General features: G+C 42.0%; 1 protein-coding gene across 1 annotated transcript in view; it reads left to right on the top strand.

Annotated features, from left to right (window-relative positions):
- LOC147033388 (zinc-binding protein A33-like) overlaps positions 1-17,784 on the top strand; it is a 44,125-nt gene extending 26,341 nt beyond the window's left edge. Inside the window, exons 6-8 of the mRNA XM_085854430.1 lie at positions 9,904-10,028; positions 13,905-13,964; positions 16,893-17,784. Of these exons, the coding sequence (XP_085710556.1) occupies positions 9,904-10,028; positions 13,905-13,964; positions 16,893-17,419 (712 nt within the window). The 3' untranslated portion in view covers positions 17,420-17,784. The remainder of the gene's footprint in view (positions 1-9,903; positions 10,029-13,904; positions 13,965-16,892) is intronic.
- Positions 17,785-21,450: the final 3,666 nt, after the last annotated feature.

The raw sequence follows: 21,450 nt of genomic DNA on the forward strand, positions 1-21,450 counted from the left end.
AACATCTCATCTTCTTCCAATGATGATTCCTTCTCATCATGTTGGAGATTCAATGAGTGTTGAAGGGAAGGGCATGATGTCCAATCTGAGCTATTTTGTACATTTTTTAATTTAAAAAATACATTCCTCCTCGTATTTTGGGACAGTGATCCAGACACTAAAGGAGGCCACTCATCCCATCATGCCTACACCACATTCAAAATTCTGAAACTCAATTGATGGGGACTTCTGGTTCTGGGTTTGCTGCACGTAGATTTCGGATGGACAGTTCCTCCATCCAGTTCATCGAAGCTAAGTTTTTCTGTTATATTTTTGTGCCTGTGTTGCTGTTTGTGTTTTCGTCCAACTTTTCATGTTTAATTGTACGTTGTTCTTTATTAACCTCCGCCATCGAAGATCGGAGGTTACTGTTTTCACCCCTTTCTGTGCGTTTGTTATCTTACCAAAACGAAGTTTTTGCAAGATATGTGAAGGCGCGGTCACACCTTGACGTTTTAGCCAGCGATGGCAACGTATTAAAATGTATGTAAAACGCTGGCTGACGTTGAACTTTTGATGTTTTTTTTTTTTACGATTCGGACGTATTCATAACGAGTTGGTCGTATGCATAACATATTAGTAATGGACAGAACGTTTCGTTGTGTTATAGATAACTTATACCAACGAATGCTGAACCTGTTGTTGGCCTACACAACCTATGCCCAACGATAGTCTAACTTTGGCATAGCGCATTGCACGCATCGCCGACGATGTCGTGACGTAGCCTATTAAAAGGCTGACGCACAACGATTCGAATCATAACTGCCGTAGAAATGGAAGTGTCAACATCGCGGTCACACCTTGGCGATCTTGCCAGCGTATGCCGACCTAAGAAAAATGTGTCTAAAACGTTGGGGGCACGTCAAATACGGTATGAGTAAGTTTGGTATACGTGAGTACAACGCTAAAGTACGCTATCATACGTCGTAGTAAGTAGAGTACGTCAAGAAATTTCAAACATGTTCAAAATTTTACGACGTACTCGGCGTATGACACACGTTCCGCATGCGATGGGGATAAGTTTTACACACGATATGCGGACGCTTACACATGTCCACAAAGGCTACTTATAAGCTACTCATAAGTCGAAACACGTCGCGGTAATGTCTTTTTTACGCGAAACTTATTTCTAACTTATGTTTGACGTGCTTTGAACCAATTCTTTACGTAGTCCCAACACACATCGACGTATGTAGACGTATTCCAATGACGTCTTCCGGTCGACAAAAAAAAAAAAATGACCGTGTTTCTAGGTTACAACTGCCATATAAAGACGTGTTCCCAGCGGTTTTGGGAATTGGTATATAAAAATGCTGCTCATAAAAGGGGAACCCAACAGTGTTTTCGAGTTCCTTTTTGAGTCGATGTCCATGTCAGCAGTAACAGTAACAGTATCAGTATTAGTATTAGTATTAGTATTAGTAGTAGTTTGTTCATGTTGGCAGTAGTAGGTGGGTGTGAGGGGGAGGGTGTGGGTTATGATGGATCGTCCTTGCGTCCGCGTGTCCACGGGTAGGTTCATAGGCTGCCACTCAACGATTTAAATGGCTGCATCTCCACTATTGAAAGTAGACGCTTGCGCTCAACAATTGGATTTTTTTTACACTCAACGACTTTTAAACGGTACCACTCAGCTATTTTCATTGTTTACAATGAACGATTTAAATTGCTGTCACTCGCCTTTGTTTTTTGACGCTGGGGTTTGGAAATTTTAATCGTTTCTATTGAACGTGCTGAATCGCTCAAACCCCACTATTGAAAGTAGACGCTTGCGCTCAACAATTGGATTTTTTTTACACTCAATGACTTTTAAACGGTACCACTCAGCTAGTTTCATTGTTTACAATGAACGATTTAAATTGCTGTCACTCGCCTTTGTTTTTTTTTTTTTTGTTTGTTTTTTTGACGCTGGGGTTTGGAAATTTGAAGCGTTTCTTCTGAACGTGTTAAAACGCTCAAACTCGACTATTTTAAATAGACGCTGCCAATGGACAATTGGAATCATAGCCAAGCTAGACATCGAAGTGTGAACATCCTCGTCATGCCGAAGAAAAGTTTGAAGAATGCTGCAAATAAGTGTCCTGGCCGTGGCCGTGGACGCTGATGCAAGGACGATCCATTATACCGACGTCTTTCAGCCTATGAGTAACTTAAAAGTAACGTCTGTCGATGTGTGGCAACGATCGCGTAACGTGCCAACAACACGTTAATCATAGGTTAGAAATAAGTTTCGGGTATGCTAAACATTACCTCGGCGTGTCTCAACTTATGATTAACTTACAAGTAGCATGTGTTGACGTCTGTCAACGATCGCAGACCGTGCATACAACTTGTGGCCAGCGCAGCGGAACGTGTGAGTCATACGCCGGCATACGTCGTGAAATTTCAAGCATGAAAAAGTTTGAGGACAACCAAAAAGTACAACGTTTAAAGCCAACATACCACGACGTATGGCAGTGTTTTTCAGCGTGCTCTCAATGTTATCAAAACTTACCCATAACGTATTCAACGTGTGCCAGCGTTTTAGAAAAAAACTTCAAAAATCGGCATATGTTGGCTAAAACGTCAAGGTGTGACCGGGCCTTTAGTCAGCTTGTATGTTTTTTTTTATTGTTTTTTTTTTTTTGTTTGTCTGTAATCACGAATAAAAAATTCTGCAGAGCACAGTTATCATTGGAAATTTTTGTAACTTCGCATATCAGAGGCCTATAGAGGTCCCTTTCAGCGCATAAAATTTTGAAGGTCAAAGGTCAAGGTCACTTTGTTGCAAATCAGGGGAGTTGACGAAACCCTTATTTTTTGAGTAATTTTGATCGGATCATCTTCAAACTTCATGGGAATATAGTTCATGGTCTGGCGCTCAGCTGATTATTTTTGGTGGTGATTGGCCTTGACCTTCATGGTTAGCGCCTAAGGTCAAACATATTTGACCCCAAGGTCAAATTTTCAAGTTTTAAGAACCATATTGTGTAGAACCTCAAATTGAACACCTCGATGAGTGCTTTCGAGATATGTCAAGCTTGAGACATTATGAAGTCATTTGGTGACGTTATGAGGCAAACGCATATTTTTCATGGTTCCTCTGTAGAACGATTCTCATCGGAATCTCTCGTAGGCAGATATTCCTCAAGGAGTCGCTCCTGGTGGATAGCAGCTCTGTTCACCTCAGTGTGACCTCAAAGAAGTCACACGTGGTCACCTTTTGGCAAGATACCGTTCAACCTGCGGGTGACATTGGTTTATTTGTTTGTTTGTTTGTGAACAGTATTGCGGAAAAACTCAACGGATTTTGATGAAACTTGGTGGGGGGATTCGGTGTGGTCCACGGACCATGCCATTAGATTTTGGACTTGGTCCAAAATCCAATATGGCCACGATGGTGGCCATTTTGAAAAAATATTTGAATTTTTTTTTTTTTTGCATTTCTACATGTTTTAAGTGATTTCCACCCCCCCCTCCCAAAAAAAAAAATGTTGGAGAAAAGAACTATAACTCTGTCAGCACTGTTGACGTCATATTTAATGAATAAGATATAAGGTTCACTTGAGTGACCCAGCAGTATTGGCAGCGGAGGTTTAGCACTCTACCGAGTGCTCCCCCTCTAGTTGTAAAACCTGTGTTTGTGTGGTTCAGGGCTTGTCCTCGGATCGCTGGCGTGCAAATTCTGTCTTTGCTGTAACGCTACTGCCTTGTTTCACTTCTTTTCTTCCAAGTACTTGCAGCCTCCTCAACTTAATCTTATTCCCACTCCTCATTTCAATCTTTTTCTTCACTGGAAAATACATACTGATTATGCCTGTATTTCCTGTACTTCTTCATCCCTTCCTTTTCTCAATATTTCCAAACTGAATCTTCATTGATTGAAAGGCTTTATCATTTCAAAAATTTTAAATACATTTTAAAATGCTTCACCTTCATTATTTCTCCATAAGGATAACCCACAAGTTCTTCTTCATCACAATGTCATCCTCTTTTTCTTCCTCTTGTTGTTGTTGTTCTTTGCCACAGGATTAATTTCCAAACCTGTCTCACTGTTAAATACTTCGTCCATCAACCCTCAATCCCTCCCGCACCTTCAGCATGACTTTCTTCTGTGCCTTCACCAAAAACTCTTTCCACCACTCCAATGATGTCTGTTTCCGTATACTTGAGAAGTTCAGTTTCCAGAGGCTATGTCGACACGACAATCATTTCCCCTTCACATCCTTCAATGGTGTGTAATCCCTCCGTTTTAATTGTCTCCCTCACATCTCCGATATGCCGGCATCATTCTGACCTCACCCCTTCCATGTGCCCCCCAATTCAGCATTCCTCCATTTCATGTCTGCTCTTTTTGCATTCTCCCTCACCCCACACTTCAAAGTTTCCACCACTTCATGTCCCCTATTTTTGCATTCCCCCTCACCCATCCCCTCAATACATCCCCTCACACACCACCTCAAAACCTCACCCTTACCCCACTCCTTCCAGCTTCCCCCCCCCCCGCTTGCTCCCTCCTAACTACCCTCCTCATCCCATGCCCTCCCATCTTTCCCCTTGTCTCAACCCCTGCTCAGTTTCCCCATTGTTCCTGCTCATCCCTCCCCCTCTCAGTTTCCCCACACCCCACAACCTCCCAACTTCCCCCACTCCAGTTTTCCCACACCCCACAACCTCCCAACTTCCCCCACTCACCAACACCATCCATTCTCCTAGCTCCTTTCCACATCCCTTGCACCCTACCAGCAGCTCCTGCTCCCCTGTCCATAACTCTGGACCTCAAACATCCAAGCCCTCCACTCCAACCAGAAAGATCTCTCAATCCAGGCTGTTGCTGATAAAGCAAACTTCATTTGTTTAACAGAATCCTTCCTCCAACAGGACAACTCTGGCTCCCAAGTGTCTCTTTCTGGCTATTGTGTACTCTGATTTGATAGACCTCAACCTCCTCCTGGTGGCGGTGTTGCACTTTAAATGAAGAATTCAATTTCTCACTGTCCCTGTACTGATCTTACCTCTCCCCAGGATTAATTTTGGCTGCGACTTCCCCTCTGCTTCCACCTCTTTGCTGTCTGTGTGTTGTACCGTCTGCCAAAGTGTCGTCTCCATCTACGTCTCTCTCTGAGATAACATCGACCAACTTTTAACCATTTGTCCCAACTCTCTCTTACTCATATGTTGTGACTTCAGTTATCACCTTGTCAATTGGATGTGTGGTACATCTCTCACCATCTTTCACCAGGCATGGCGCTTCAGTGAAGGGCTTCTGTGAATCTATGGGACCGATTCAATCTGTGAACTTTCTGACCTGAATTTCTCCCAATGGCAGAACCTCCCTTCAGGACTTGGTGATGACAAGCTTCCCTGAAAGTGTCTCCTGCTCTTCCCCGCTCCAATTGATTCTTCTGATCATGTGCTTTTGAGAGTGAATGTCTCCCTGGCTATTCTCAGAGAGCCACCTCAGCGCCAGTGAGTCTGGCAGTTCAGTCAGTCACACTGGCAGGTCTGCAATCAGCCATCTGACTTCAGGACTGGTCTCCCATATATATTGCCCCTGATGTTAACTCAGCCTGGGAATTATTCTACAGAGACCTGCTCTCTATTATGCACAGATTCATCCCATTTCATCTTCAATTATGCTACCCTTCCTCCCACCCATGATGCAGTGAATCCTTTGGTAAGACATTTGCTTTGAAACAACTTCTTTTCTCTTCCTGGAAAGTAAACCCAACCGAAGACAATCTTAGGTCATTCCACATGGCCCACAACAATGATGGGTCCACTCTTCGGACAGCCAGGAAACAATATCTATCCAACCTCAAGATTTAACTTTAAAACTTGTTCTCCTCCTTAAGAACTGGTTGGCGCTTTGTTAAGTCAGTCTCTGGAGTATGGTCCCCATCCTGGCAACCTTCAACTCTGATTCTGCAACCGGAGGACATCAGCTCACTCCCCCCCCCTTCCCTGCTCTGCTGCTCTTGCACATCCTCTTTCTTTCACCCTATTATTTGCCATTCCATCTGTTTCGAAACCCCCCAATATCACCGCATTACATAAACAATGTGGACCGGAATGGCACTCGGTATAGCGTTTACCACCGCCAGTCTGAACAGTCTGAACAGTTTGAAGTTTGTATCCCACTGATGGGCCGGATCTGCTGACCTGAACCAAAATCAAACTGGCTTGTTCTTGTCATCTCACCAACTCATCCACCAAATTTATCATAATCCATCCACAAATTTTTGAAATGTCATGTTATACTGTGTATCATTTTTGGCCCCATCTCTCAATGGTGAAGAATTACTTGAGAAATAAAAAAATTCTCGTATCCCAAGATGGATTCGGATCTTCACCAAAATGTAATCAATTCTTCCTTGTCACACGCCCAACCTGTTCACCAAATTTCACCCAAATCCGTATGCAACTTTTTGAGATATCCTGGTCACAGACAAACAAACAAGAAAGACGTCGTGCAGTGCACGATACTTGCAAAATCCCGAAAACAAATTCGACCTTAAAAATAATTGGTGGTTGAATTCACTGAATTCGTGTACAAATCCTCTTCAAATTTTAATCAAGTGGATGAAAATTGATAATTTTAGGAATTTGACAAAGTTGTTGACCTTTTGACCTCAAGATCAATAGGCTTCTTGCTTATAATTAACACCACCATTTGGTGAAGTTTTGTGAAGATCGTTTAAAAATTGTGAACTGGAGGTGATTGGCATACAAACAGACAAACAGCCAAACACAGAATCACAGACCACGCCAACTAATATACTTGCGAATCTCCAATTTCACAAGCACCAAACAGACAGGGGTGAAAACATAACCTCCAACCAACCACCTTCAGCAGCAGAAGTAAAAAACCGATCCCCTTAACTCGAGGCCTATCAGCTGACTTCTAATCATGAGCAATGTCATGGAATCCATAATCTCAGTTGACACGAAATCATACCTTTTCTCCAACAGCCTCATCTCAGATCATCAATGTGGTTTCACACCAGGCCACTTCACCTTGGACATGCTGCTTTGCTCACCCAACAATGGATGGAGACCGTCAATGCCAGACAAGAGATCTGGGTTTTCTTTCTGGATATATCTCGAGCTTTCAAGAATCTGGCATCTCGCCTTTCTCTCCAAACTCTGTGATGATGGCATCCAAGGTCAACTCCACATATCGCTTACCTACTCGCTCTACTCTCACAGCCAATTTGTAGCTCTCAACGGATCCTTTTATCTGATCTTCATCTTAAGGATGGAGTGCCCTCATGTGGTGATTTGTGCACTGTGATCTTAGAAGATTCCTAATCTAATCAACATTTTTTTTTAATGAACAAACTCTGAAAAATAAAAAAAAACATTGCCCCTATTAACATCAATACGAAACATCAAAAGCGCAAATGAGAAAAAAAAAAGAATCAACAATATGATAATTGTATTATGCTTTAAGATATTTTTGATCTGGAGCAGAAAGCCTTAGTCCGGATGGTGTTGGGTGACAAACAGTGGAATCTGGTCGGCTGTTCTCACTCTCAGCCATGATCTTTCTTGAGAAAACCACATTTCCAAGTTGACCTTCAAAGCCCATTGCCGTCTGGGTACCTTCCAACATGCATTGTCATTCCTTGGCACTCCTGAACTCTCATCCACCGACAAGGCTTTCGTCTGCAGTTTGATCGAGTGCTACTTTCTCTTCTGGGCTGGCACCCCACCTCCCACCTCACACTTTGCTTCGCTTGATGCCGTGGAAACCAAGGCCTTCAAGATCATTGCAAATCTCTTTCACATAGCAGATAGGTCTGTGATCTCTCTGGTCACCTCCTTTCTGGTCATGCAGCCTGTACTCTTTCGATGCTTTGTCCACCCAAAATTTCTACAAGGCACACATGGTCTACCAGCAGCAAGCCCCTTCTGGTGAAACTCCCAGAATCCAGAATCATTGTTCACAACATACATTCGTTATTTTTTGCTGCCTGTGGAACCAACTTCAACATTCTCTTCTCATTCTTCCCTCCAGGTCTTCAAGACAGCTTTTCAACACCATCTCAGGTTCTCTTCAATCATTCGGGTTCCCCCATCCAAAACCATGATCTGTTATACCTCCATTAACCCTCCCTACGGCCACTTCTTTCCAAATTTCCAGCCTTTCCATCCTGAGAGTTTACTCCTGTATGTACTTTGTCAACCCCGTCCTCTCCTACCCCTCATTTGACCCCACATCTCTTATTTATCCAAGTTTCCCTCTGTTTTCTCTGCTCTTGGTGTGTTTACCCCCTCTCTCTGCTGTTCCTTTTGTTCTTGTTACTTCCTGATACATTGTTCTAGAATCTAGCCCCCTCTATGAGCCTCAACGTTATCTCCAAAAATAGCTCACAGTTAATGCTATGGTTGGGAATGAGCATTATATGCAAGAAGGCAGTGAGATATAGAGGAGAGGGTAGGAATATGAAGGAAGGAGTGGAATTATGGAGAATAGTGGAATGATTGAGTGGAGAGGAAGAAATACAGAAACTTACAAGACGCCATCCTTCACAAAAGACGATATAAAATGTTATTTTTTTTTTCATACTGTATTATATAATGCACACAATACACACAGATCACACAATCCAGTCTCGACACCCTCCCTTTCCAACTGACAGACCTGTACCACTATAATCCCCTTTGATTCTCGGTATCCATCCATTGCTATTTTAAACAATCCACTCTCCCTGCTGATACCAATTTCCCAGGAAAACAATTTCATACCTGGAAATCCCACTTTATTGTTTCTTCCACACTGTCCTTTTTCAGTGTTTTGAATTTATTTTATTTTATGTTCCGATCAACACCAACGCTTTTGATCCATAAAAAAAATCCTCCTTTGAATAAACACAAAAATCCTCTTCACTTTTCGTCTTGCTTTCTGAAACTGTGTTGACTATGTCTATCCTCTATGAACAACCACCAACTTTTCCCATGTCATGCACGCAAAACCTGCCTCTTGTCTTGTATTATCGAGTACATCGTTTCTATTATTATTTCCCATGCTCAAATATCTTGCATTTCCAATGTTGAACTGCTTCTGTCAAATTTTTCATTCATGTTCATGCTGTCGACCTTACCTCCAAGGTTTCTGACATCATTGGCATGAATTGTAAACAATCCACGTTCTTGTCCTGTTCTCTAAGTATTACAATACTTCCCATTTCCCATGTTTGACATTCTTCCTCCAACAACCACCATTTACTTCCTTTCATTAAGAAAGTTCTCGATCAAGTTTCCTGTCCCCTGATGACTCCACAACCCCTCATCTTCAGTCAGATCCGTTTATTTGGTACTTACTTTAATTTGGAATGAAGTCTTGGTTTATTTCATCAACTGCACTCTCCTCATGATCCAAGTCAGGAATTCTTTCAGAGAATTCCAACAAATTTGTGGAACATCTCCCTTCTAATAAACCCAAAATGACTCTCTTTAAATTAATCCGGATTTATTGTGATTGTTCCTCATCTTTCGGGAAATCCATTTCCAATACCTTCCCCACTACCAAAGTTGAGATAACAGATCTCTCGTTCTCCTTGTTTTCCTCAATTCCATTTTAAATCACGGTGTTATCCATATTTTAACTTGAAATGACCGCATGTGGGTGATCCCCCAACATCTCATCTTTTGGCCACATGGAAATTGGAGTTATTTAACAGTTGGTTTTGCAATACATTGGTCAAAATGAGTTGGCAGCTTAGTGTAATTATTTATTTATTTTTTGTTGTTGGCCTCTCTAATGTACCTTGGGTGTTTGTGAAAAAAAAAAATATTTAAATCGCATCCATTATCTTATTATCCTTGGCAACCCTCACCTTCCTTCTTTGTTGAATGAATGTTTCTCTCTTATGTACCCAGGCTGGAGTCCAGGTCACGTTTTACAACTGTGGAGCCTGCACCATCCATATTGCTTGACCTTGTCATGCAGCAGAATGTGGACCTGCTCATCCAGCTCAATGAGAATCTTATGAAAGAGATCAAAAGTAAGTGACAAAATTTGACAAAATTCGTGGAAAACGATGCGTCGTGGAATGTTCTGGATCCCGCCCCCCCCCTTTCCTCCTCCAACCTTCCCACCCCTATTGCTTTCCAAAACTGTGCTTCTTGGTGATTAGTAGCATTGTGGGTGACAGGACTTCAGGTGTGTGAGTGTCTGTTAACACCGGCAGGAGTGGATGGACATTTACAACGGCCGAAACTTCATCCACGATGGTGGTCAGCAATTTATGTGTCAGACGTATCGGTTACCATTCAATCACCATTGCGTCCAGGATTCAGCGCCATCATCCTATTTTTCTCTCCTATACTTCTCCCTTGTGCGAGAAGTGAGGGGGATTGAATTTCGATTCACATGCACGCTTGTCCAAAAAGTAATTGATGATCCAATTTTTCATGTCTTTAAGTGTAACGGAGTCTATTCCAAGACCCTACAAAGTCATACACGAAACCTACATGACAGTTTATTTCGCAGTCATACTGAAGACTTGTAGCGAATGGGTCCTCTGATGGTGAATAATTTTTGAAGGGTGCTGATGAAACTGGAGGTCATCATTTATTCTATAATTTATATTTGGACGATCCTGATGATCAAGCAGGTGAACTGGATGGCTAATCATTTGCTGCAAGTGGCTCCACCTCTAGTAAGGTGAATAAGGATCTCTCATGGGCCAAAGATATCCACACCGCCAAAAGTGAAGGCTGGTGACGGTATAATAAACTCTTTGAGAATGTTGGATACCTGTTGTTCTTGCACTTTCCGTACAGCTTCCGAAAAATCTACAAGTTTGCTTCACTCCAATCACTAATTCTACATTATTTTGCATAACGTCCCTGAAGGTGAAACTGCTCATGGTAATACCGTACTATCATTTCGGTGACTTGATATGATGTGATTTTGGCAATGTCACGATATGTTTCTTTAAGTCATTTATATCAGCGCAATCAAGTGTGTCACTAACTCGCAGGATGCTGTCACTGTAAGCGGAGTTAAGCTTTCTGATATTGCTGGATTTGCTGTGTAGCTTCTTGTCTACGTTATGAATCTCAGTACTGAAGGCGTTTTATTGGGTACTCGGTGCTGTGATCCCTTTGGCCTGCCATCGTTCATCAATAGCTGGCTCACTCCACGTATGTATGATGTGCTGATTACAATGGCTGTGGTATCGTGTGATTTCAATCTAATTGGACAAAAAAAGAAGTACCTCTCCCTGAGAAACAAAATCAAAGCCATCAACCAACTCGCAATACCAGTGTTTCAATGGAACAACAGAATAATAAACTGGCCACAAAAGGACATCAACAAAAGAGATATCAAACGGAGCAAATGCTTGGGATCTGAGGGTCCTGAGTTCAAATCCCACTCGGTGTTGAATTAATACCAGGTGGGCTTGACTGCCTGTCATCCTTCTGAGGTCGGCAAAATGAGTGCCAGCTTGCTGGTATCCTTTGTCAGAGTGGCGACCCGTCCAGGAATGTGTCCACTAGCCAAGGAGACTGCTTAGGCAGCACCAACGCTCTGCACACAGTATGATCCCAATGGATGGATGGATGGAAATGCCTTACCATAAACAAAATGTTCTGCAAAAGTCAGTGCATCCTGAGAATGTACCTGCAGAGATGAGGAGGAGGTAGCGGCCTCATAGAACTCAACCAAGTGCACAGAATGACAGTTATCGGATTGGCCCAATACATGAAAAAATTCAACAGACTACAGAATCCAATTTGTATGCAAACACGAAGACAGCAAACCAGAGAAGGTATCCCTAACCCCCCCTGGCAAACATTTCAAAAAACAGATGCAAATGGAAGATGTCATGCATGAAATGGAAACGGCAATGAATACATCCCCAATGATTGCAAAAATGACGAAAGAAAAATATAAAGCAACATATCAACAGATGTACACTGACAACTGTGAGAACGACAAAAGAGCAGGAACATATTTCAAAGAAAAAAAAAGAGTTGGACAAATTGGACATCAACAAAGAAAGCTTATTGGAATGGCTAAGAAGAGATCAGCTCAACTGGGATAGAAAACAAATCATTATTAATGCCCATGAACAGGGCCACGACACGGATGGATTAAAAATAATGGCAGGACTGAGTTAATCGGACAAGTGTAGGTTCTGCAAGCTAGAAACAGAAAGTACGAGCCACCTCCTATTTGGATGTAAAAAAACTCGTGTCAGTACAGCTGTACCCAAAACGGCACAACAACGTATCTGGAGTAATCCCCTGAAACAGCTGCAAAAACTTCAATATTCCAGTCCCAGAAAACTCATGGAAACATGGACCAAAAGCGATAATTGAGTTCAAGGAAGTAATGTTCACATACAACCTGATGATCCCATCGAGCACGACCGTAGAAACCAAAGCATTGCGACCGGATATAGCACTGAGGTTTAAAAAATATAAGAAGGCATTGCTAATTGAGGTGTCAGTTCCCAGGGATTTTGGCCTAAACAATGCAGACATCTAGAAAATGACAGAATATGAAGACCTCAAAAATGAAGTGAAAAGATCCTGGAATCTAAAGAGATCTGAAATTGTACCAATGATCATTGGAGCAATGGGAATGATGGAGAAGAACCTCACAGAGATCTTATAAACTATTCCTCAGAATATTAATACAAATGAACTGCAGTTGGGAGCCTTCCAGAGCTCAACGACAATCCTGAAAAAAAGTCTTTGGAACAAAACTTTGAAAAACAACAAATCTTCACACCTTGGTTTATGATTCGTGACTACCCCTCCTCCCCCCACCTTACCGGAATGGAGTTGGATTCCTCGAGACCTGAAAAGATTCCAGTCCACCTTCTGCAACCTGCATATGGAGACAACTACGAACAAGACACACACACCAACACACACACCCTCACACACACCCTCACACACATATACACACACACACACACACACACACACACACACACACACACACCCACACACACACACACACACACCCACACACACACACACACACACACACACACACACACACACACACACACCCACACCCACACCCACACACACACACTTTCCCTGAGTATCCAAAGTAATCTCATCCTTGTTTAAACTTTCTCCAGACCAGTGGTCAACCTGATAAACCTGCCAAAGGAAGAATCCAAGATTATTGTGGAAATCATGCCTCTTCCTTGCAATAGTGGTTGTGAGCAATATCTTACCTTTTTCCACAGGTGTTTGAAATTCTGAATAAAATTTGAGATGTTTTATAAAGCTGCGTTTTACATCATCGTCATTTTACGGCATCTTACTCTTTATATAAGCACACATTACATTAACTAAAAAGGGTCATGTACTCTATGTTGAGTACGAAGCTTCCACGTAAAGAGAGGGCCATGGCTTCCCTGTTAAATTCAAAAAGGCAGCATTACTGAGTGCACATCTCATAAAAGTTCTCGAAACTTCTTGAGTGTAATCTACAGTATATATTTTCGTGGATGGTTTAAATTGGATTTGAACTCTTGTTTATCATGAACCTTACCATGTGACTAATCTTCCCAGGAAATCATTACCAAACTGTGCAGCCAATCTGTAAATTTCAACAGGATTTTCAAAGATTCCTGGAGAAATTTGACTCTTGCCATGGAAGATTAGAAGATTGTGTTTTACTTTTTATACTGTATATTGATTTGTTTATACAATATAGGGGATTTTGAGCTGGGATCTCGGCATTTGAAAAATATCTTCATACAGGAATACCAAACAGGACATTTGATAACCAAGCTGTAGTGGAGCTAAACGATGTCCCCCATCGATTGTGATAATAAGGTAAAGTAAATTTCATCATTACAAAATAATTTTGATTTAACGATATGTTTGTTCATTAATTTCCACAGAAGAGTTGGTGAAGCAGGAGAAAATTGCTGACCTGGAGATCATTACCCTGAAAAGTCTCTGTAAGTGGAGGATGATGGAAGGGAGGGTTATAAGCATGGTAGTAATGTGGAAGGATGAGCTGTGATGAGGATGAATGAAATGATTCTCATTACCTCCCCCACCGAACGTGGAAGGAAGTTATGTTTTCACCCGTCTGTCTGTCTGTCTGTCTGTTTGTTACTTGCGAAAATGAAGATTTTTCACGTATATTGATTGGTTGCGTGTGTTATTACTTGCAAAATCGAAGAGTTTTGCAAGCAATAACAAGATTGAATTAACTGACCAAGGATATTGGACAGTCGATTTTGTTATTCTGTCTGTTTACCTGTCAATCACCTACAGGTCACAATTTAAAACCGATCTTCACGAAACTTCACCAGGTTGTGGAGGTAGTTTCAACTGCGAAGCCGATTGATTTTGAGGTCAAAGGTCATCTTGAGGTCAAATTTCTAAAGTCGTAATTTTTCATCCGATTGACTTGAAAATTGCATAGCGCATGACTGAATCGGGAAACCAACTATTTTTGAGATCAAAGGGTCAAAGGTCAACTCGAAGTCAAACTTCTAAAATCATAAATTTTCAACTGAAAAATCGTCAATTGACATCCTATTAAATTGAGAATTATGCAGCAATTGCATAGTCCATCACTGAATTTGGAAATCAACTATTTTGAGGTCAAAAGGTCATAGGTCAACTCAAGGTCAAACTTCTAAAATCATCTTTTTCAATCTGAAAAATAATCAATTTTCATCTGATTGACCTGAGCTTTGATTAAGATTGTGAATTTTAATCTTAATGAAATGAACAATTTCATGTGTCCATGGCAACCTTTGGAGAGGGGGGTGGATTTTGCAAGTATCATGCTCTGCATGACGTCTTTTTCTTGTTACTTGCAAAATCGAAGATTTTTTGAGTACATTGGTCAGTCGATTTTGTTATTCTGTCTCTGTCTGTCTGTTTATTGCCAACAGGTCACAATTTCAAACCGATCTTAACGAAACTTCACCACATGGTAGAGTTTGTCATAAGGAAGAAGGCTATTATTTTTGAGGTTTAAATGGTCAAAAGTTCAACATTGGCCCAACGTCAACAGCTAAGATGGTATTTCTAAAATCCTCAATTTTCATCCAATTGACTAGAAATTTGACCAGGATTTATATTTCGGGTCACTGAATTCAACCAGCCAATTATTTTTGAAGTCAACATGGACGGACCAACAGGTCAATATAAGCCCAAGGTCAAGAACTAAGGTGGTGTTTCTAAAATCCTCAATTTTCATCTCATTGACTTGAAATTTGAAGAGGATTTGCACATCAGGTCACTGAATTCAACCACCAACTATTTTTTAGGTCACATTTGTTTGATGGATTTTGCAAGTATCGTGCTCTGCATGATGTATTCTTCTTATTCTGTCTGTTTGTTTGTTTGTCAACCGCCTCTGGGTCACAATTTTAAACCGATCTTCATGAAACTTCAACACATAGTAGACCTTGTAATAGTGGGGCAACTTAGCTAAATATAGCATAACAATTGTGCATTTTGTGAGGAAAGCACCAAATTTGGCACACTAGTAGCCGATCATATTATGAACAGATTTGGATATTGGGCCATCTCAAAATTTTTGATGGCAATGGAAAATGGCTGCTGCAGCCATCAGCGGCTGAATTTGAGATGGCCCAATATCCACATCTGTTCATAATATGATAGGCTACTAGTGTGCCAAATTTGGTGCTTTCCTCACAAAATGCACAATTGTTATGCTAAGTTGCCCCACTTGTGGGGAAACTTAGCTAAATATAGCATTACCACAAAAAGGAGAATCAGGTAAATGTTGTCCCATTATTTCAATTTAAGATATCTTTCATCAACTCATATGCCATATGTATGATATCAAACTTCAATTTACTGTTGATGATGAAAAGCACATCGGTTTGTCTTTACTTACCAAGATACCACGTGACTGTGCCTCATTCGACCTGCAATGATTGGGTCACGGTCCCTTATGTCGAACAACTTCATAATAATCTTAAATAATTTCTTCTACCCTCTTCGTTCTCTGGTTTTATTCCTTTACTCATTCCATGTTTGATTTCCAGGAATGTTTCGTTTTGAGCTCACCTCGAAGGTAGTTCCGGGGAGCTTATGGAATGTGTGTTGTCCGTCCATCGGTCCGTCCACAAATACTTGCATCTTCTCTGAAACTACACGTGTGATGTTGATGAAACTTCCACAACGTTCATCACCGGATATGTACCAAAGCTTGTTCAGGGCATTAAAAAAACGGGCCTTAAGTGGGTCGACAGGCATTGCCCCCCAAAATAGGTATTTGCTTTCTTCTCAGAAATTACACATGCAATTCTGATTAAACGGCCACAACCTTGAGCACCCGTGATGTACCAAAGTTTGTTCATGCTATTTAAAAAATCGGGGTCGAAGGGGATTTCTGGGGTGGGGAGGTTGGTCCCCAAAATATGTATTTGCTCAAACATTGGTTCATTAGTACATTTTGCTGATTCCGTCCCACATTGATCTCCTTCTAAGTATTATTATTCTCCCAGTTGAGTGCCCAGGAATATTGCTCCTATTTTTTTTATCAACGTGGAGAGAAAATCAGTTTCACTTCAACATCTTCATTTTAACCCAAACGGTCCCATCACTTGTTACACACTTGGTATTCACAAACATGTCCAGAAGAGATTTTATCCACATGGTGACTCTTGGAGGAGTTCAAGAGATAAAGATCATTTACATGTTTATTCTTGTGGAATGATGTGTTTAGATTTTTTAAATGATGTTTTTATTTTCTACAACATCGAGGCTCATGGAAGAGTGAGCTCGAGAATCATGTGAAGTTCAGTAATAAACACAAAGGTTATAAAAGATATAAATGTGTGTGTTTCTGTCCGCTTGTCTGACAATGGTCTCGACCCGTGTCTTTGTGTCTGCAGATGGACGGACCCCACGTCTGGACCCAAACTCTGCAAATCCATGGATCGTGATGTTCCATGACTTCAGGATGGCGATTTTAACCGAAGCTGAACAACCCTACCCGGAACACCCCGATCGGTTTGATGTTTTCCTTCAAGTTGTTTCCTCTGAGAGTTTCTCCTCGGGTCGTCACTACTGGGAGGTCGATGTGAGTTCGAGTCATTCATATGATATCGGAATCTGTTTAAACTCGATGAGGAGGAAGGGGGAAGGTAATGAGAGCCAATTGGGAATGAATCCCAAGTCTTGGACTTTAATGAAACATGAAAACATTTACTCAACATGGCACAACAAGCAATCGACACACCTATCCGTGTCAGGGAATCCTGAACGGTTTGGGTTCTTGTTGGATTTTGAGGAGGGAGAGTTGACGTGTTTCGGGGACTCACGGGTCCTGCACGTGTTCAGGGGGAACTTCACAAAACCCGTTAAACCTGTTATTGGGGTTTATGATTATTATGGCTCCGTGCAGTTTTGCTCGTTGTGATAATTTCGTTAATTCCGTTCTGTTCATGAAAGTTTATTTCAGGAGACATACAAGCTCATTATTTGGGTAGTATTTTGGGTTTACTTGTGTGTGACTGAGCACTTACCATCTGATGAACGTTTATTTCACAAACTGCAAGTTATTTTGTGTTGAATTTATTAAAATCATGTTCCTGTGTGTAACTGAGTACTTACCATCTGATGAATGTTTATTTCACAAACTGCATGTTATTTTGGGTTGAATTTATTAAAATCATGTTCCTGTGTGTAACGGAGTACTTACCATCTGAAGAATGTTTATTTCACAAACTGCAGATTATTTTGAGTTGAATTTATTAAAATCATGTTCCTGTGTGTAACTGAGTACTTACTGTCTGATGAACGTTTATTTCACAAACTGCAGGTTATTTTGGGTTGAATATATTGTTGTGAATTCGGGCCCCGCTGGCGTGCGAACAACCGCGTTTAACCAATCGCGGCCACTTCGCCCACCGAACGTGCAATTCAGTCGTGACCCTCTCGGAACAACGCCGGGAGCTAGTCACAGGTGGGGGTTTAACCTCACCACAACTCAGTCCGTATTCGACCCGCGCGAAATAGGGTCCGATCGCCGAATGGTCGATTTACCTAAGTACCCGTGCGGGTAGCGTACCAAGGAGTTGTATCACGCCGCAGGCCGACTCCGGACACGAACCGCTTTAGCGGCTCGTTCCGTACTGCAGGGATAACCGAGCGGAGTTGTCGTCTACCTCGACGGTTCAGATTATTTATCGGGAACTTACACGCACTATTAATCCCTTACGTGATGCAAGATGGAGATTCAAACAACGGAAAGGACGCAGCGAAACGGGGAACAATTGGACAAGCACATTTATTCATGGAAGCACGGAAGGCACGTATATTGCAGTAAAACAAAGGAACAAAAGCAATACACGTATACGTTTATGCAAAGAAAAACACAAGCAAAGAACCAACGCAGATCTACAACCGAATGAGGCAATTCACACGGCAACACTTAAAACAGTTCTACTTCTCAAGACTGGCGCCACCCACAGACATTTAACTAAAACCCCAAAAGAAAAGGAAGTCTCGACTTCCCTGAGTGCGTCGTCCAGCCCTTGGCGACCGCAACTCCGAGTCCCTCTGGCGTGGTCCGCTGGGCTCGTGCCTCACGCCTGCACGTGTCGTCCGCCCGACAGCTCGGACGGGGTTTTGGGGGAATGGGCCGGGTTCTCGCCGCTATCTCAGTGCGGATGGGGGGGGGATGGCAGGCGCTCTGTCCCACAAGCGGGGTCTCGGGACTGCACCGGCTCCGATCGACCCTCCGACCAGGAACAATCACCAGGGACCAGGTTCGACGACTCGTGGCAATTTGACGACCTGCGCCAATTCGACGACCTTCACCCGACCACGACCAGACCCGAACGAACGAACAGAACCTCAACCTCTTCCTCCGAACGAATGAACCATAAGTTGGGACTCTCCAACAACTCTCGACAATTCTCATTCAGGGACAACCGACCAGGGACTCTTCAACAACTCTCGACAATTCTCCTTCAGGGACAACTGACCAGGGACTCTCCACGCCCACGCCTTTTGTTGGGTCGAGCTCCGCCCTTTGCTCCGCCTCGCACCCCGCCCCATTCTTGGCTCCTCCTTCCTTCGAGACGCTTCCAGAAAATGCCTCAAAGGGGGGCGTTCCTCTCCCCCGGCCGCGTCGCACCGCGCATCCGCCAATCAGGAGAGGACGCGCCACCCCCTCCCCCTTTCTCACTCAGTACGACGAGGGAAGGAAGATTCGGGCAGAGATTTTTGGGCGGGAGATCTTGGCGGGAGATTTTTGGGCGGGAGATGCCCCTTCGCACCCTTGTTGCTGCTGCCACTCCGCTCCTTTCATCCGTCCCGCGGAGATCATGACCGCACGGTGCTCTTTGAATGGCGAGTGGCGAAGATGGTGGTAGCGTAGTTGTGGAAGGTGGTGTGAATGGCGTGATTGTTGGCGTCGTGTAGTGAATGGCGTGATCGTTGAGATGTTGGTTGTGGCGAAGTTCGTTGTTGTTCTTGCACCAAAATAACGACAGCAAAAGAAAAACGGCTAACTGAAGAATCGCAGCCCGGATGGATCACATATATTCCCTCTATACTACGGGTTTGGGCTAACTACACATGGACTTACTGATATATCTCACCTGAGGACCCTTTATGGTGTATTGCAAATTTCCACAGCCGTAACAATATTAAAACTAGAACAGGAACTCATAGAGCGCATACCTTTGCCGCCACTACTTTTTTTGTTCTTGGTATGAGTGTGGTGAACTGGTTTCATATGAATGGTCTTATGACACAAACCACATATCTATAATGTCATGACCCCCCCGACTTTCGGGGGCTACGGACTAAACAACAATCAACTCAAGTCGTTTTGGCGAGTCTTCACTCGCAAGCTCGGTGAATACAACGTTTCAACAAGAGAAGGTAATCTCATTTGATGCTGGTTTCGTGCAAATCGAATAAGAATTGACTGAGTTATGCCGAAAACCGCATATTTTTCAAGGGCGTGACCCCCCCCCCCACCCCGACATTTTACCCCAACCGGTGACATGTGTTATGACGTCATTGTGTCACAAGATTGGGCATTAAATTCTGAACATTTTGGTGCTGGGTTCATGTGAAGCGGACAAGAATTGACCGCATTATGACAAAAACCGCATATTTTTCAAGGTCGTGACCCCCCTGACCTTTGACCCCGAACCGGTAACAAGAGTATGGGCGTCATTGTGTCTGATTGCATATCACAAGATGAGGCGTTGAATTCTGAACATTTTGGCGTTAGTTGCATGCAAATTGAATAAAAATTGACCGTGTTATCGTAAAAAGACTATTTTGACCTTTTCGTGACCTTGACCTTGACCTTTGAGCCGAACGATCCCAAAATCTAATCGAATGCTTCCTGGCTAATAACCAATCATCGCACCAAATTTCATGCAATTCGGTTTAATACTTTTTGAGTTATACGAATCACAAGATTACAAATAAATAAATAAATAAATAAATACATGCCGACCAAAACATAACCTTTCGCAGAATGCGAAGGTAATTATGTTCCTGTGTGTAACGGAGTACTTACCATCTGATGGATGTTTATTTCACAAACTGCAGGTTATTTTGTGTTGAATATATTAAAATCATGTTCCTGTGTGTAACGGAGTACTTACCATCTGAAGAATGTTTATTTCACAAACTGCAGGTTATTTTGTGTTGACTATATTAAAATCATGTTCCTGTGTGTAACGGAGTACTTACCATCTGAAGAATGTTTATTTCACAAACTGCAGGTTATTTTGTGTTGACTATATTAAAATCATGTTCCTGTGTGTAACGGAGTACTTACCATCTGATGGATGTTTATTTCACAAACTGCAGGTTATTTTGTGTTGAATATATTAAAATCATGTTCCTGTGTGTAACGGAGTACTTACCATCTGAAGAATGTTTATTTCACAAACTGCAGGTTATTTTGTGTTGAATATATTAAAATCATGTTCCTGTGTGTAACGGAGTACTTACTGTCTGAAGAATGTTTATTTCACAAACTGCAGGTTATTTTGTGTTGAATATATTAAAATCATGTTCCTGTGTGTAACGGAGTACTTACTGTCTGAAGAATGTTTATTTCACAAACTGCAGATTATTTTGTGTTGAATTTATTAAAATCATGTTCCTGTGTGTAGCGGAGTACTTACCATCTGATGGATGTTTATTTCACAAACTGCAGGTTATTTTGTGTTGAATATATTAAAGTCATGTTCCTGTGTGTAACGGAGTACTTACTGTCTGAAGAATGTTTATTTCACAAACTGCAGGTTATTTTGTGTTGAATCTATTAAAATCATGTTCCTGTATGTAATGGAGAACTTAGTTTCAGTACTTAATGACTTCTGACTAAATGCGACAGAAATCAGGAAAATGAGCAAATGCCAGGATCTGAAAAATGAGGTCGAGGATTTGGAAATTGAATAAAACTAAAATTAT

This window comes from Eptatretus burgeri, chromosome 2 (genome assembly GCF_056783735.1).
Source record: "Eptatretus burgeri isolate ZD-2024b chromosome 2, Ebu_testis_v1, whole genome shotgun sequence".
Taxonomy (NCBI): Eukaryota; Metazoa; Chordata; class Myxini; order Myxiniformes; family Myxinidae; genus Eptatretus; species Eptatretus burgeri.